Consider the following 13,245-nt stretch of genomic DNA (forward strand, 5'->3'; position numbering starts at 1 on the left):
CGCTGCCACAAACAGTGTCAGGAGGGGGCAGGAATGGGGGGTGGATGGGTCCAACAAACCCTGGACTTTCACTTGGGAATCCACTATTCACTTGCTGTATGAATGTTGAGGAAAAACATATTTTTTCCTTGTTTTTTTCTTGTATTGTTTTTTTATTTCATATTTGAATGAGAGGGTGGAGCTGAGAGGGAGTGAGGAGTGAATCTGACTCAAGACTATAGGGACGCCTGAAAGACATCCTGTCACTAAAAGTGGCCCCACTTTCAAATATGCATAACTTTAAGTCTTAATAAATTGTAAACAGGAAAGTTATATTAAAAATTCATCCACTGTACAAGTGTTATGAATGTTGAAATTAGCTATAGAGACCAAAACCATTTTTAGCTAAATTCTCTTTCCTCCACAGTAAGGTCAGAGGTCACCCACTGAACTGGGCAGCATTCAGTATCCTGCTCACAGACGCTTTGGAGTTGTGTAAACTGGACAACATGAGGGTTTGATCCACAGGTGTGGAACTCATTTTGTATCTAAGCTCATATTCAGCACCTGCCACATGGAGAGAAAATTCAAGGTGGCACTAATGCGTACAAAGAGAGACTGACACAATTTCACGCTCACTGAGGTGAAATGAAGTGGAGAGGCTTTCACTCCAGTAAAATAACTCAGCTGGATAAAAGGATTTTTTACTGACACTGTAAGGTAAATCCCAAACTCAACTGTATCGAGAAGAGCTGCCTGCAGATTCAATCCCGAAATTATTGTTTACAGCGGGAAAAAATGTCAGTTATAGATGATAAAGACCACTGTCCTAATAACTAATGTTTAACTCTCTAAAGAAGATGTTAGTGTTGCTGGCAGCCAAACCTTGCAACAAAGTTAGTAATATTTACCATTATACAATATAATTTATTCTAATATAAAGAGCTGAAAGGACAGACCACTGATTACTTACTATTTTTATTGATTACAAAGTAATCAATAAAAATGTTAAAAGTTCTTCACACTCAAAGTAGTTCTACTAATTCTGACTAATTCAATTTTTTCTAAAGGTGCAGTCACACTGGATTTGAATCATTTCATTTCTATGTGTTGTTCGCACTTAATAAGCAAACTGATGACAGGAACAAAAACCCCAAATATTGTTGTTTTGGTCAAATTATGCTGTCTGTTCTCATGTACTGTTTCATGTGCATGACTCATGAAAAATGATGAGCCAGTAATTCATGTGTAAACCAAGTGATGGGACGGCTGTGATCACATGATCAATGCGTTGACGGGAGTAACAAGGGAAGATGTAAAAAGACTGAAGGACTGTGTAAGTTGGCAGGTTTGAGTGATGGACTGGTCAAACATTATTGGACTTTCCCTTTGCTGTACTCACACAATTCCCATCATCACAGCTCCACCAAACTACAACCTCAGCCAGCCCATTCTCACTCCGAACTCATCAAACATGTCCGCTCTATCAGTGCTTTCAGCATACAAGTGTGATGCCAAAAGCCACCTTTCATGCCCAACCGGAAGGCGGCTGGACAACGTCAGATGAGAGTGCGCTCAGACAGAACTGGTGGCGTAGTATAATAACAACGTCACCAGTTGTTATACAGGCAGACGGCTGGACTGTGACGCGTGTCCACATGCAACATACGCAGGCAGCGTCACTTGAGAACATGGCCGGACAGAACCAATGCTGAAGGAAAGCGTCAGGTAATAACACTGTCGAAACAACGTGATATAAGGTGCACAAGTGCTCCTACAGGGCGGACGTGTGGGCAGGTGGATGGGGCACACAAACAACTAACTTTTGTGCAGGAGACCATAGTTTGCTTCCCATATGGGTGTGAGTTTTTTTTCCTTTTTTGTCTGCACCTTATCATGTGCCTCTTTTACCTAAACCTAAACATCTTTGACTTTGTTACCTCATCCCAACCATTGAGACAGCCTGTGTTGGTTGCCAAGCGCTGTTGTGTAAACATAAGGACCATGCTTCTTCATCCCACCATGTGCATTTGTTGACATCACAGTAATGGCATCCTGGAGCATAAATAGTTGACGCAGAAGGCTACCTAAAATGTCATAAGTAGATGCAGCAACTCACTGACAGAATGGCACCATGTGACGAGTTGGGATGGGAGCGTGTTGCCTGAGCAGAGGTCTGATTTGCCAAAATACAAGAAAACACCTCAATAGATGTGTAGATCCTTTAAGCCTCTATCCAAACTCCCGGGCTTCATAAACACATTCAACTGTAGACCATTGGCCCCGCCACCCAACCCATGACCCCCCCATGGACCCAGTGAAGCACTATCCGGCCCCGTACCCTGCCCACAGAGCTAGAGCTGAGCGGCGGATGTGTCTCTCGCCAGCGAGCCGTGTAGAGGAGGGGCGGTAGGGGGAAGATGCTGTCAGCGCAGATCAGGGAGCCAGCACTGTGTCAGCTAACATGGTCATTGTTGCACTCCAGCTCCCACACAAAGCCAGGATTTAGATATGGGAGAGGCCTGGGACTAAAACAAGGGCTGGGCTGGACAGGAGAGGGATGGAGGGTGACAGCAAAAGAGAGAGGGAGGGAGAGAGATGGGAAGGGATGTGTACACATCAGCGCCAACTTGGGTTCAACATTGGGGGAGGCAAAAAAGTGAATGTCTGATGATGTCATCATGCTATTAATATATTAGTTTCAGTCTAATGGTATATATATATATATATATATATAAAGCTGCTTATATCAAGTGGAAAATTAGCCCATTTATATGTAAATCGTTTTTGTAACAAACATTATTTAATAAATTTGTGTAAAAATGTCCTGGAAGCAGCAGCAGGTTTGCCCTGATGTGCCTGTGCCGCCTTAATCTAAAGCTGGGACACCCAGCCAAATCCTGAAAATATGAGTTAATGGCAAATTAATAAATCTTCATATAATTTATTATTTCTCCTCAGACATTACTCCTCTATTGACGAGCTGCACAGCTGAACATTTGTTTTTTTCACTGTCAACCGAATCAAAACAAGCAACAGACCGCCCTGTTAATACAGGTGAGATGGCACCTGTGCCTGTATGCATATTACTATTGTGGCAACACCTTGCCTTTGGTGATTTCCTTTGGTTTTTATTTAAACCAAAGGGTTATGTGCTCTCAACCAAAAAATGTCATCATCAAATAAAAACCAAGGATTCTCTTCAGAGAAAGCCATGACAGAAGCACAAGCAGAGCTACGCTCATGTGATATGTTGGCAGACACACAAAGATCTGTGAATGAAGTTCTGTTTGTGATGGGTGGGAGTGAGGATGGTCAGGAGAGACAAACAGGGTAGAGCTAAAGGAGGACTGAGGAGGAGTAGAGCAGTGTGGGAGGGGTGGGGCGTGTTGATGGGTGAGGGAGGACGGGCAGCTCAGTTGGCACAGGGCACGAGGTCCCACCAGACCACAGCTATGCCCTCGTCAGCGCTTAAATGGGCCAAGAAACTGGAGCAGGTTGTGTGTGTGTTACAGTGGAAAACACGACCGGTCTGAGAGTCGGCACACAGTTTGTTCTCTTGCCGATGTTGAGCAACCATTACTTGAGCAGGATGATTATGTTATGTTATGATAATTTTGCTCGATTGGAGCTAGTTTGGAAGATGTGTCTGAAATGAAAAGAGTTTATGGTTATTTTAACACAGCGAAGGGATAAGTTTCAGAGAGGTACAGAAATGGTCAGACATAGGTGTGGGGGGAGGGGTTTCTAAAGCTATTCAACCATTCAACAAGCACTTCTTAAGGTTCAGCATACATTTAGCATTGAGTGTCTGCGGACAGCTGTGGTCACACAGATGTGCATGTGGTTCTATTCATAGTACAACTGATGGTCTGCAATAGCCTCTGGCACTTAACGGGAGGGCTTGGAGTTGAGCTTACCCTGCCTCCTACTGCCAACATCGGGTGAAAGTGAAACTAAGGCCACATTTAGACGAGAAGGCCATACTAAAAATGGAGAAGTCTTTCCTTTGCCTCTCTTCTTGCACATTGTTTTATTTTGCTTAACTACGATGCAAAACATTTATCTTTCAAACAATGAATTCAAGATGTGATGTAAATGATATTACCAGAGAAGGTCAGAAATACTGGGTCATGCCAGAGGTTATATGTAATATGTAATATGTAATATGTAGCTGTTATATATGAATTGGTTCACTAATGCACTGAACATACATAACCCACAACCGGTTATTTCTATCTGTCTGGTTTATGTATCTCTTCGTTATTATTATTTTATTATTACTATTATTATTATTTCCTTTTTTCTTATTTTGGTTAGTTTTATAAACTTGGAAGGGGGGGGGGGGGGTTAAATGACAATCAAGTATATACAGTATATCAAATGGTTATATTTTGAAAACATAAAGTTGCAAAAAAAAAAAGTCTTTCCTTTGCATTAAAAAAAAAATCTGTTTATATGATAACATTATGAGAATGAATCCTCGTGTACAAGGATGTCTAAAAACGGTGGTGTCGGTGTGACACCGTAGAAGAACACCATGTGCCTTTGCATAAAGGCGTTCTTCTACAGAGCAATAAGTATAAATAAATAAAGAAGACAATGGCAAATGCACGCAAGAGAACCGACAGCATAAATAAACACAGTCGAGTCAGCAGCACAAACACAGCTTGGTAGTCTGCCATTGTTGTTATTGTTGTCCTACTCGTGCATGGCTATTTGTCTAAAACGTAATGCGAATGAGCCAAGGGCAGCTATAGCGTCACCATTTTCACAGGATTTGTGCATTGTTAGTTTACACGGCGACAAAAGGGCTGGTGTTTTTCAAATAATTAAACTCAGGCACTAAAACACTGTTGCCCTGTGAACGAAAGGCCAAACTGCAACAAAATTTAACATTTCATGCAAGAACCGTTGCTGTGTAAATAGCTCCTATGAAGATACTGCTGGGTCTGGATTGAATGTCTGTGGAATAGTCAACTCAAAACTAACTTCTTGTGGTGCCCACTAGAGTGTGCTCCCCATGTAGGCTAAGGCCTTAGCTGTGACGTGGGTTCATTTCCAACCTGCAGCCATTTGCTGTCTGTCATTCCCATTCTGTCACCCATTTCTTGTCACTCTCTAGCTGTTTTACAATGTAACACACAGCTGTAAAAATACAGTAATGTACAATTTTTCCAAACCAAAGTAAAGCCTTGTAAATACTGACAGAGGAACAGAGCTACATGCAACCATTGTCAATCATCAATCATCATACTACACAGGTAAGCTACAGTATTACTCTGTAGATTCTACTGTAGATTACTGTGGTAAAACCAACAATAAATCAATAATAATATACTGCTGAAGTAAATCACAACAATGACAACATTGTTTGCCAATGTTGGTGTTCTCACTTGTTCTGCTGTAATAAGGAAAATGATTTATAGGTATACATGTAGGGTGGTAAAATCTGAAAATGGTATTATTTTGGCTCTAGCCAATCCTGAACTGAGCTCAGTGAGGTTTAAGTCCGGAATTTGAAGTCACTGGCGTAACATAATTCATCTGAATAACAGGACTTTAGCAACTACAGCTGCAGTATTTTACCCCAATTTTATGGGAAAATTTGTTACAAGGCAAAGACCCCAAAAGGAATGTTATCTCTTTTTTATGTTTTTACTAAAAAAAATAAAAACTTGACTTCACTGTAGTGTGTCAGCTGCAGACAGCTCGACCACAGTGTTGTGGACTGGACTAAAGTTTGGAACAAGTGATTGGAGCATGTGCAGTGACATGCTTGCTATCTGTACTGTGTGCATGGTCACAAATACTTGGCTGCACATGGAAGTCCCATCTACAGAGCATCAGTGACCTCGGTGAAGTGAGGTGTCTCCACAGAGCCCAAAGGATACTGAAAGACAGCAGCCACCCCAGCTACAGTCTGTTCACCCTGCTGCCATCTGGAAAAACATACAGAAGTATCTGCAGCCGAAACCACCAGACTACAGAGTAGCTTCTTTCCCCAGGCTGTGAGACTCCTCAACTCCTCCTTCGACGCCAAAAAGATGTAGCAGGATTTAGGATCAACTTTACTGTCATTTCTTCTTAAACCATGTTTAAGAAAAATGACAATATATCTACCTTGTACCTTGTACGGGCTCTCACAGATATGGTTGGATGGTGACATATATGTCAGGAGGCCCAAAGTCGACCCTCATGGAAAAGCAAGATGTGGGAAGTGCAAAATGGCCCTTAAAAGGTCTACTGGCACACAAACACAAACATACAGGGAGGAAGCACAGTGTCTCTGTTGAGCTAAAACTTGTCAGCTCGAGCAGATAAACTAAACAAAAACTAAAAACTGTTTTCAGTGACACAATGCTTACTTCCTACTTCGGCTTTGCCTTGACCTGCAACTGAACAACCTCGTTTGCTGACCTGACCTGTGAGTATTAATAGAAATGAATGGGAGGAGTTGACTTCTCCCAGTACTACAGTGTATACCTATGTATATCCTTGTTGGATACTTGTGGTTTACTGTATGGTTTGTACAAAATAATAATTTAGTTAGGCTTTAACAAAGAACAAATTTATATGCGCAACTTGTAGACCTCTCTGTCAAGTTTCAAGTGTCAGCCGTGGTTTCTGGAAAGAACATTTTTTAGTTGAGAGGGATGAAGGACTGAGAACAAAGTATGAACATTTCCCATTAAGCCTTTGACCTCTGAGAAAATTGATGCAATTTCTTTCATAAACATGAAAGAAATATTTCACAAATTACAAGAATTTGGTATTTATTTTTATATAAACCCCACCCCAACAAAACTAGGTAAGAAAAAAAAGAAAAAGGTTAGTTTTCTGAATGTGCTGATAAGAGTCCTCATTGCCTCACTTGTCTAACACTAAAAAAGTGTTCAGGAATGTTAAATGGAAATTATTACTGAACCTGACAACCGTTTGATATGAATAGCCTCATTAAAAACAAAGTGAAGAGAAGGCAATGAGCAACTTAATAAGACAGGGGCCAAACATTTGCTAGAAATTCAGAAGATACAAGAGAATTACCTGAAAATACGCCAAAAAAAGAAAAGAAAAAAGAAAAATAAAAAAATAAAAAAAATAAAAAATAAAAAATAAATAGAAAAATCAGAAAAAAAGTACAGCGGAGGATTAGGGCCACATTAAGGAAAAACAAAATTAATTATTTACGAGATTAAAGTCATTAGTTACGAGAAAAAACTCATTATTAACGAGAAAAAAGTCATTATTAATGAGAAAAAAGTCATTATTTATGAGATTAAACTCATTATTAACGAGAAAAAAGTCATTATTAACGAGAAAAAACTCATTATTAACGAGAAAAAAAGTCATTATTAATGAGAAAAAAGTCATTATTTACGAGATTAAACTCATTATTAACGAGAAAAAGTCATTATTAACGAGAAAAAAGTCATTATTAACGAGATTAAACTCATTATTAACGAGAAAAAAGTCATTATTTATGAGAATAAAGTCATAATATTCAAACCTGCTGCTTTTGGAGACACTTGTTAACATGAGGGCTACAGAGAATTTGGTTGAGTTGTATTTTAGGATAGGTTTCACAAACAAGGAGCTACTTAATCTTTTGGCACATCAGCATCACATTATCATAAGTATCAGGACTTTAAAAAGAATATGCAAGAAATTGCATCTTTTCCGGCGAAAGAACCAGTCGGACTTGGAGGATGTTGCTGCTTTTCTGGAGGGGGAAATGGCTGGAACTGGTCAACTGCAGGGTTATCATTGGATGCATCTACGGGCTATTCAGAGGGGTTTCGTTGTGTCTCAAGAAACAAATCCTCCGTAGCCCTCATTTTGACAATGGTCTCCAAAAGCAGCAGGTTTGAATATTATGACTTTATTCTCATAAATAATTACTTTATTCTCGTTAATAATGAGTTTAATCTCGTTAATAATGACTTTTTTCTCGTTAATAATGACTTTTTTCTCGTTAATAATGAGTTTAATCTGGTTAATAATGACTTTTTTCTCGTTAATAATGAGTTTAATCTCGTTAATAATGACTTTTTTCTCGTTAATAATGAGTTTTTTCTCGTAACTAATGACTTTAATCTTGTAAATAATTTCTTTTTTTTTCCCCTTAATGTGGCCCTAATCCTCCGTAGTAAAAAAGTGCTGAAAAATTGAAAAAAAAAAAAAAACGAAGTGATGTCTGGTTAAATTCAGCCACATTTCATGTCACTATTCTGCCAGAAAAATCAGTGATGTCTGGTGGAAATAAGCTGCTTTTTATGCCACTATTCTGCCATGAAAAGCAGTCATATCTGGGTATAAAACAACCACTCTTTGTGTCACTATCTTGGCAGTAGAGTCTTGGTAAAAAAAACAAGTGCTTTTTGTTACACAGTCCCAGCAGGAAACTCAGCCTAGAAAGCTGCTGGAAACACAGTGATGGGTCACTACAAAACACCTACATTTGGCGCCTGAAAAGCCACTGGAAAAAAATCATTAAATCACAACCAGTTTTGTTGCTTGTTGGTTGGGATCAGTCAGCCAAGGTGTCACTCTGTCCAGAAGACAAAGTCAGCTCGTATATTTCATCACTTGAGAAATTTTGATATGATATGAATAAAATGTACAAATGTAATATATTTATGGTCTCCAGGAGCTGAGCAGGACACATTTGCAAGTGACTCTGACCACCGAGCACAGCTGCTCATATAGCTAACAATACACCAAATCTTTCAGTTAGCTATTGAAACCTCATCAGATTTTGATCATGCTGGACATATCCTCGGACAACAGAGATGACCAAATGCCAGACTGGTTCACCTCATACTAATAAAAAAGCATTGCACACAGAGCACTTCACTGTAGCAGCCCAACAAATAAACAATATGTACAGTCTCTACACTGACTGTAAGAGACTGACTTTAGATTTATTTCTGTAATCATCAAACCACAAAATAATCACACTTGAATGCATATCATAAAAACTACTCAAGAGTATACAGTATCAAGAGTTGAGCATTGAGCCACAAGTGACATGTCTTTCTTCATGTCTCTGAGTCTCCACCTGCCTCCTTATAGTAGGCTACTCCAAGTATTAACATCATCTTAGGACCTTGTATGTAAATGGTACTCCATATCAAAATAAAGCCGATCACAATTTCAGGCAGAGAGCATGTTCTAAAATATGTAAAATGTAAAATATTTTTCCAGCACACAAACATACATGAAGGAGGCACGAGTAGAAACAAACAACCAAACAGTAGTTTGAGACTGAAACAGTGAAAAGAAACAGTGCTGTGATCATGGTGGATGATGGGTCTACCTTCAATTTTACCAACCTCAGGTCTGATTCTCAACTCCTGTCAGATTGTTTTACTTTTAACATAAAAGGTGACTTATTTATTTTGAACTCACCCATAAATGATCTGCTTTAATAATAGCTTCAACTGTCTAAACTCCAACACTAATCTTAAAAGAAGTATAGCTCCTGAAACTCAACCATCACAATAGATAATGCTTCTATGTGAAAATAAGGATAAGTGGACATGTTTTTGGCATATAATCCAATATACCATCATATCACTATTTTTGTGTATCCACAAAAAATGTGCAATTTTGTTTTTTACAAAAATATGGTACTCTTCAGGAGGTTGTGTTGCTGCACACAGCAGAGTAAGACAGTTATTCATCCTGACCTGCATTGGAGGAAGGCGTCCAGGTGACTCTGAATATTCCACGCAGACACTCACACATGGTCCACAGCAGGAGGCCGATGGAGGAAACACAGTGATGGAGCAGCCCTCACACGGGCTGTGGGGCCGGGAGAGCTGGGCGGCAGAGCTGGGGGAGGCAGGTGGGCGTCAGAGGCCAACCGGGAATCGGTTTGACTGTTTGGGGCCCACGGGAGACCAAGCTACACCGTCAGTGTAGATCACTAATAGACAGAAAGCAAGAGAGAAAGAGGGTGGAGGGGTCCCAGGGTTGGGAGGGAGAGGGATGGAGAGCACAGAGAGGAGGGAGGGGGGTCAACAGAAAGAGACAGAAAGACAGAAGAAGAGAGAGACGGTCTCATCAGTGTGTGTATATCAACATATGGACCACTGAACTTTCTTTTTCTTCTGCAAACCACCACAGAGTGAGAGATAGACACCGGGTATGTATGTGTGAGTGTGTGTGAGGGAGAGGCGACAGCAGCGAGACGGGACAGAATAGGGGTGTATTAGCACTAGTGGACAGTCAGCAGTTTGCTCCAGCCCTCTGTAAAGCCCTGCTCCATTGTTTGTGGTGCTGGAGGCTTTAGCTGTGGCCCAGCAGGGCCTTGTTCCTGGGCTTAGAGAGGCTGGACATTGGATACCAGTCAGACACAACCACAGCCAGCACACCTCAAATGGGGCAACACAACCTCCCCTTATGGCAGTTTATTATTAACAAAACAAAAAAAACAAAAAAAAAACAGAAAAGTAATGCTTAACCCTTTGAAACCTGAGCAAAAGTAAAAAAGAAAAAAGTAAAGGAAACAACAACCATTCTAAAAAAAAAAAACAAAACAAAACAAGAAATGACCTTAAGAAAGTGCCAAAAAATATTTTCTTAAAATTATTTTCTTTTTTTCTGTCCTTTCTTTCTGTAACATAATTTGAATTTATAATTAAGAGAATTGTTTTCTGTATATTTCTCTCTCATTTTCATTATTTCCATGTGACAAAAATAATAAATAGTGTGTGATGTGCAGGATATTTCTTGCTAAGTTGATCATTATGTTCATCCTGTGTTTTGAAAGAAACAACAACATAAAAAACAACAATTTTCTCAGCTTTCAGAGGTTAAAATGCTTGTAAAAAGCATCTAAATGCAGCACAAGAGTAACAGAGTAACAAGAGTAACAGATCTTTCATGCAACAAGGACATCTGTTAATTGATGGGAATTGATATTGCTAATAATTGGGCCCCAGGTACTCTCAAATTTGTCCTGCAGACCCACTGTGTTTTTCTTATTTTTTTAAACCAATCTCACGTAAAGGAAAGACAACAACAGTTAATCTGTCTCTCACCTTCTTACCTTGTCTGTGGCTCTCTGCTTAAATTCCATACGTTCGTCCTGTAGTAAAACAGGAGTAAATAGTGCAGGCTGAATCAGGGCTCCATCTTCCAGCAGCAGGCAGCTAAATCAGGTGCCTCTCAACTCAAGAACAGCAACGTGTCAACACTGCTGTGTCTTCATCAGAGTCAAACATGGAGGAAGCCAAAAGCCAAACACCCACAACAGGTGAGCAGCTCTCAGTGGATAATTGGTTGAACAGGATTTCAAATCTATTGGACAGTGGATCCAAATGTGGGCGTTGTCAATGTACAAGTGCCACACCCCATGCACCACAGTCATGCCAGGATCATATTAACACAGGTATAGCTTCAAGTTGCATGCATAAAGTACAAAAAGTACAAGTGCTGCATTTATTATGTGCGGCAATTTAAAGGAAACATGAAAAAGTTCTTCATTTAAGACAAAGGGCTCAACTGTGTTAAGGGTATGAATCCAGTGTGCATGGCTGCAGAGTTGTGAGTTGATAGTAATTGATGCTTTTGTCTTCTCTTACAAAAAAAACATGTAAAATGAATTATTTTCAATATACTACATGCACAGTCATGCACAGTCACAGTCACAGTCATTTTTTTTTTTTTTTTTTTGATTATCACAACCTCGAATATGTAAATGTTTTGCAGCACAATTGATTGTGACAGTGCACCTAGTGGAAATAGCATGTATTTTCTCCATATGCCAAATATGGTAAAGATTACATCATCAGGTGGATTATAGTAAAAATTACAAATTCCAGGTCAAAAGCCCAGAGTGACACCCAGAAATAATACCATGCATGTTTTTTATGCTTTGACGACTGTGGGATCAAAATTGTATGAATGTAATAATTTTGTTTCCACAGTGTATTTTAGACTTACTGTAGGAGCTGAGCTGGAAATTCAGAGATTAATCAAAAATACACACTTGTCAAAATCTAAGTCATATGCCTGAGCACAGACAAAATTAAAGAGTGAAAAAAAGGGAAAAAAGTGCCAAACAGTCTCTAAGGGTTAAACACTTACATTCACGCCTGTCCATGCCCTCCAGAACAACACTGCTGCATTTTCTGCCACTACTGACAAAACAACATTTTTTGACGGGGTCTTCCAAACTGTTACACTTGTTTCAAAAATAAACCACCCACTTCGACCTCTTCCTTCTGCAGATTTTGTGGCTCTATAATAATATCACATTTCTTCCATCTTTATTCCCAGTGTACACGAGTCATAATTCCTGCGGCTGCCGGAGAGCTTTGTCAGTTAAATCTGAACAAATGTCGTTTTGAGCATTTGTCGAAGTGACAGATGCTCTCATTTTTCTTTGGAGAATTGTCTCAATTTCTGTTTTCAGATTTTTCTTCTGAGAACCAAATTTAATCCCAAACACAATTCAATAGCTGATGAGATATTTTAAGCAAAAAGATGGATTGCTGTATCAAGTGCTGCTAACAAAATCATTCGACACCTCCAAAAGACTGTAATCAGTAAATCATTCAAAAGCCTTTTCTCCTCTTCAGCAGCACTGAAATCTGAATGCATCTTTTGCCCTTAATCCTTTTTCAACAGTGAGTGTTATTGGTTTTTTTTTAAATGGCTGACCTTTAATTTAAGAAATTTGTGATTTCTGCCCCGCAGGGAGACTTACAGAGAGAATGTGTGATGCTTCCTCGGGTCTCAAGGTGATAAATGTAGTTTCTGTACTCATTAGAAGCTGTGTTTGTCTGCCACATGCTTCAGTTAATCCCTACAAAGTGCAGAGTAGTTGAGAGCTGAGTCATCGAGGATAGAGTCAGCGTGCACGCTCACAAACAGAAACACACACACACACACACACATGCACGTACACTCGCTTCACACACAGCTAAAGCCCTGAGAATCCTGTGGGTTTAACAGAAAGTGACTCAAAAAGGATCACACAGGTTTTCTTCTCCTGATGCCCACTCACAGCTCAGACGTTCAGGCTTAAAAATGTAGCCGACAGCACTCCTCTTACTTTCCCACCGTTCAGATGGATGAATAATTTGTTTTGAGCCATGAATTGTAATTTCTCTGAAGACACAACTGCTGCTGTCAGAAAGGCCACCAGAGGGAGAGCAAACAGACTAGACCACATCTATGAAAACCGCTACTGTTTGTTGTTTACCGGACACATCTCACGGTGGTATCAGACAGTGGCGTTTCTAGCATTTGAGA

General features: G+C 39.7%; 1 protein-coding gene across 4 annotated transcripts in view; it reads right to left on the minus strand.

Moving 5' to 3' along the window:
- prx (periaxin) overlaps positions 1-11,190 on the minus strand; it is a 61,408-nt gene extending 50,218 nt beyond the window's left edge. Inside the window, exons 1-2 of one of the 4 annotated variants that reach the window (XM_088079304.1) lie at positions 11,036-11,189; positions 9,672-9,910 (exon numbers count right to left, since the gene is read on the minus strand). In XM_088079304.1, the coding sequence (XP_087935430.1) occupies positions 9,672-9,729 (58 nt within the window). In that variant the 5' untranslated portion in view covers positions 9,730-9,910; positions 11,036-11,189. Of the gene's footprint in view, positions 1-9,671; positions 10,083-11,027 lie in introns of those variants that run through there. The other 3 variants (XM_088079306.1, XM_088079307.1, XM_088079305.1) reach the window with 3 other exon arrangements.
- Positions 11,191-13,245: the final 2,055 nt, after the last annotated feature.

This window comes from Plectropomus leopardus, chromosome 6 (assembly GCF_026936395.1).
Source record: "Plectropomus leopardus strain MGB_pleo_1.0 chromosome 6, ASM2693639v1, whole genome shotgun sequence".
Lineage (NCBI taxonomy): Eukaryota > Metazoa > Chordata > Actinopteri > Perciformes > Serranidae > Plectropomus > Plectropomus leopardus.